The sequence below is a fragment of the Penaeus vannamei genome, chromosome 23, assembly GCF_042767895.1.
Source record: "Penaeus vannamei isolate JL-2024 chromosome 23, ASM4276789v1, whole genome shotgun sequence".
Classification (NCBI taxonomy): Eukaryota; Metazoa; Arthropoda; class Malacostraca; order Decapoda; family Penaeidae; genus Penaeus; species Penaeus vannamei.
In genome coordinates, this window is record NC_091571.1 from 2,359,107 (window position 1) to 2,364,106 (window position 5,000).

Consider the following 5,000-nt stretch of genomic DNA (forward strand, 5'->3'; position numbering starts at 1 on the left):
CGGTGTGTTTCGCCTGGCCGCTTGATTTGCATATTCAGCCATCTGTCCGTCTGGCCATTCGTCTGTGTATAGAACTACCCATCCAACCGTCCATCCACCCACTCACAGATCTGTCCAGTCCACTCACCCACCCTTCCATCCACCCACTCATTTAGGGACCCACCCAATCACTCACTCACCCTTCCATTCATCCTTTTATCTATTTATATCTATCTGTCCATCCATCCATCCACCCATCCACTTATATATATCTCTGTTCATCCATCTATATATCTATCCATCTATCTATTTATTTATCTATCCATCCATCCATGTATATAACTACCCATCCAACCATACATCCACCCACTCACAGATCTGTCCAATCCACTCACCCACCCTTCCTTCCATCCATCCTTCCGTCCGTCCGTCCATCTATCCATTTATCTATCTATATCTCTATCCATCCATCCATCCATTTATCTATCTATATCTCTATCCATCCATCCATCCATTTATCTATCTATATCTCTATCCATCCATCCATCCATTTATCTATCTATATCTCTATCCATCTATCCATCCATTTATCTATCTATATCTCTATCCATCCATCCATTCATCCATCCATCCATTTTCGGTGCTGGATCTGACTTTGTCTCTCCATCTCTCCCCCAGATACAATTGCTGGAGAGTCTGCCGACGCACACCATCAAAGGTCAGTAAAACGCCGTCTGTTCTGTCCTTACTGCATCCTTCGGCAGATGGACTGGGGTTGGAATAGGTCATTTTCCAACGATTTTATTATTTTTGTATATTTTTTATATGTTTATATTATGTATTTATTGATTTTTGTCTTATTTTATATATGTATTTTTAGGATGTGTGTACTACTCTTACTGTCTTGGTTTTGCGGATGAAAAGGGCATAGGAGCCTCAGTGGCTGGGTGGGGAGTGGCTGAGGGAGTGAGCTCTTCGTAAATCATGACGGCGTAAATATTCGTCGGCTTATTTAGATGATCATTAACGTTGTAGGTTGATCGCTGACTTCGTAAATGGTCGTTGACATGTTAGATTGATCGTCGACTTCATACATGTTTCATTGACTTGTTAGATTGATCGTCGACTTCGTAAATGGTCGTTGACTTCGTAGATTGATCGTCGACTTCGTAAATGGCCATTGACTTATTAGATTGATCGTCGACTTCGTAAATGGTCGTTGACTTCGTAGATTGATCGTCGACTTCGTAAATGGCCATTGACTTGTTAGATTGATCGTCGACTTCGTAAATGGTCGTTGACTTGTTAGATTGATCGTCGACTTCGTAAATGGTCGTTGACTTCGTAGATTGATCGTCGACTTCGTAAATGGCCATTGACTTGTTAGATTGATCGTCGACTTCGTAAATGGTCGTTGACTTTGTAGATTGATCGTCGACTTCGTAAATGGTCGTTGACTTCGTAGATTGATCGTCGACTTCGTAAATGTTTCATTGACTTGTTAGATTGATCGTCGACTGCAATGTCGTGCTGACTTTAGTAGATTGATCGTCGACTTCGTAAATGGTCGTTGACTTCGTAGATTGATCGTCGACTTCGTAAATGGTCGTTGACTTCGTAGATTGATCGTCGACTTCGTAAATGGTCGTTGACTTCGTAGATTGATCGTCGACTTCGTAAATGTTTCATTGACTTGTTAGATTGATCGTCGACTTCGTAAATGGTCGTTGACTTTGTAGATTGATCGTCGACTTCGTAAATGGTCGTTGACTTCGTAGATTGATCGTCGACTTCGTAAATGGCCATTGACTTCGTAGATTGATATTTGACTTCTTAAATTTTCATTGACTTCGTAGATTGATCGTCGACTTCGTAAAGGATCGTTGAATTCGTGAATGGATCGTTGGCTTCTTAAATTATCGTTGACTTCGTAAGTGATAATCAACTTCGTAAATGGTCCTTGGCTTCTTAAATAAAAGTTGACTTCGTAATTGGATCGCTGGCTTCTTAAATTATCGTCGAATTCATAAATGGATCGTTGGATTTTTAAATAATCGTTGACTTCGTAAATGATCGTTTATTTCGTAAATGGTCGTTGGCGTCTTAAATAAAAATTGACTTCGTAAGTGATCGTTCATTTCGTAAATCACCGGCAGCGTAAATGAGCAAAGAGTGTATAAAAACCCCAACAACATACGCGAGGGAGTAAATCCAGCCCACGCCCCCTCCCCCTCCCCCTCCCATTAATGACCGTAATTCTCAGGTAAATCCTCTCCCCCCCACCCCCACCCCACCCCCTCTCCAACCGGGACGCGAGAGTCCGTATCATGGAGAAGCAGTATTCATACCCTCGTGTCAGATGCTCTCGTCCCGGTACCGCTGTTGCCGATCTGCCGCTCATCACCCCCGCGAAGTCCGCAGTCGAATGCTTGTAAAATACACGCGCGGGGTTTCCAAATATAGATTCCGCGTCTGCTTTTTAACGGGTGAGGGTTGTCATTTTGTGCAGGTAGGTCGTTGTGGAAGCGGCGTCCGTGTGTGTGTGTGTGTGTGTGTGTGTGTGTGTGTGTGTGTGTGTGTGTGTGTGTGTGTGTGTGTGTGTGTGTGTGTGTGTGTGTGTGTGTGTGTGTGTGTGTGTGTGTCTTAGTTATTGGTTTTCAAGCCCAGATAAGCGTAGGTGTTATGGTACCGTCAACTTGTATAAAAAAAAAAGGAGAGAGAGAGAGAGAAATAACAGTCGCCATAACGCCTACGTGTTTCCCCGGCGGCGGCCATCATGGGAGACGGATGGGAGGGGGGGGGGGGGAGTGAGACTCGTCGGCCGCTTTATTCAGATGATTCCCGAAGCTCCGTGACCGCCATGTTGAAATATCTGATTTTCTTTTTTCTGCTATTCTCTTGTGTTAATCAATGAACCGAATTCCGAGAAGCCTCCTGTGTTTTTTGGTTTTGCTTCTTTTTATTGTTTACTGTTACTGTTAGTATCATTTTTAACGTTTTCATTATTCTTATCGTTATTATCACTAGTATTGTCAATATGTTGGTATTGTTGTGTCTATTATCATTGTCATTGGTATTATTATATTTTTGATGTTACTATCATCACCTATTTTATCTGTATTTTTTTAAAGAAAGCCAGGGGCCATGTTTCTATATTTGGGGGGTGGGGGTCGGGGTGGGGTAGGGGGAGGGGGCAGGAGCAGAACCACAAAATCTCTCTATTCTTATAAAGTCAACCCTCGTGGGATGCTCATGCTGATAGATGCAAATTCATGATTGACGTCGTTTTTTTTTTCAAAGCATTTGTACCCAACGACGCAATCGAGATAAACGTATATCTTGCGTATGTACTTTACCTCGACCTCCCCCTCCCCCCACCCGCCCACCTCCCTCTATTATCTCACGCACGCACGCACACACATGCACGAAATTTAAAAAAAAGAAAAAAAAAGAGAAAAAAAAATCTATCATACACGCACGGAATTAAAAAAAGGGAGAAAAAGAAAAAAAAAATCTATCTCCCACGGACACGAAATGAATAAATAAATATATATAAAAAGATAAGTTAAAAAAAAAAAAGAATCCATGGGTACTTCTTGAGAGAGCGCGCGTGCAAGGCAACTTTAACGGCTTAACTAGTTTAAAAGTCGATAGCGTCGTGTCCCCCGCGCGCGCTTTCTTCCTTTCGCCGATGCGGTTTTGTTTTCTCTTCTCTCTTCGTTGCTGCGCGCGCTTTTTTAAATTTTTAAAAGTTCTTTGGTTTTGGAATGTGGTGGTGATGTTGAGGGGAATGGTAGGGATAATGATGTGGTGATGTTGATTTTCTTTTTCTTTTTTTTTTTTCTCTTTTGTTTTGTTGATAATTTTTATTGGTTAAACGATAGTGATAATGATGTGATACATAAAATTTCACCTTTTGTTTGTTTTTTTATTTTATTTGTTTTCTTTTTTTCTTTTTTCTCTTTTGTTTTGAATGTGATGATGATGTTGAGGTGAATGGTCGTGATAATGATGTGTTGATTTGTTTTCTTTTTTTCTTTTTTCTCTTTTGTTTTGAATGTGATGATGAGGTGAATGATAGTGATAATGATGTGATGATTTTTTTTTATTCCTCTTCCGTTTTGAATGTGATGATGTTGAGCAGAATGATAGTGATAATGATGTGTTGATGTTGCTTTTTTGTTTCTTTTTTCTTTTTTTCTCTTTTGTTTTGAATGTGATGATGTTGGGCAGAATGGTAGTAATAAAGATGGAGATGATAGTGATAATGATGATGTGATGGTGTTTGTTGATGATGGTGATGACTTTTTTCTTTTCTGCTTTTTTTTCTTTTAAATATGGTGACGTTGAGCTGAATTGTAGTAATAAAGATGGAGATGATAGTGATAATGATGTGATGGTGTTGGTGATGGTGATGTTGATCGTAATGATAGTGATAATGATGATTGTGATAATGATGATGGGATGGTGCTTGTTGTTTGATGGTCATAATAATATTAGATCATGATATTAATGATGGCAATGGTGGTGATGGTGCTTGTTGATGGTGGCAATAATGATGATAATGGTGATGAGTTACATTAATGATGATGATAATGATGATAGTAATGATAATAATAATGAAGGTATGATCATGATAACAGAACAATATTATCATATATTATTATGATGATGATGATAATGATAACTGTAACGATAGTTAGAGTAATAATAATGTTAATGATAGAGTAATTATGATAATGAGGATAATTTCTTCGTTCACGTGTTTCGTTATAGCACATTGCTTTTCGTTTGTTCTTCTGTTATAATGTATCTTATTTTCGAGGTTAATTACGCTCTGTTTGTGAAGATGGATTTTAAAGTGTGTGATATCATCGTAGATTTGCGAAGAGGGCGAAGAGGTTGTGTTTTGTTTTATCTATCGCCATGGGAATCTGTGTTTATGGTAGTCTAAGTCCATGGGAATCTGTATTTATGGTAATCTAGGACCATGGGAATCTGTATTTATGGTAATCTAGGAC

The 5,000-nt window shown here is 39.5% G+C and overlaps 2 protein-coding genes across 4 annotated transcripts in view; one reads left to right on the forward strand and one right to left on the reverse strand.

The window, feature by feature from the left end:
- Positions 1-965, reverse strand: part of LOC138866033 (protein TsetseEP-like) — a 6,377-nt gene extending 5,412 nt beyond the window's left edge. The window contains exon 1 of the mRNA XM_070137570.1: positions 880-965. Coding sequence (XP_069993671.1) covers positions 880-965 — 86 coding nt within the window. The remainder of the gene's footprint in view (positions 1-879) is intronic.
- The window catches only part of LOC113816041 (RND transporter family member dispatched), a 117,531-nt gene that overhangs the window by 62,864 nt on the left and 49,667 nt on the right, over positions 1-5,000 (forward strand). For all 3 annotated transcript variants that reach the window (XM_070137502.1, XM_070137504.1, XM_070137503.1), the window contains one exon: positions 658-697. The gene's annotated coding sequence lies outside the window, so the exon portion shown is untranslated. The remainder of the gene's footprint in view (positions 1-657; positions 698-5,000) is intronic.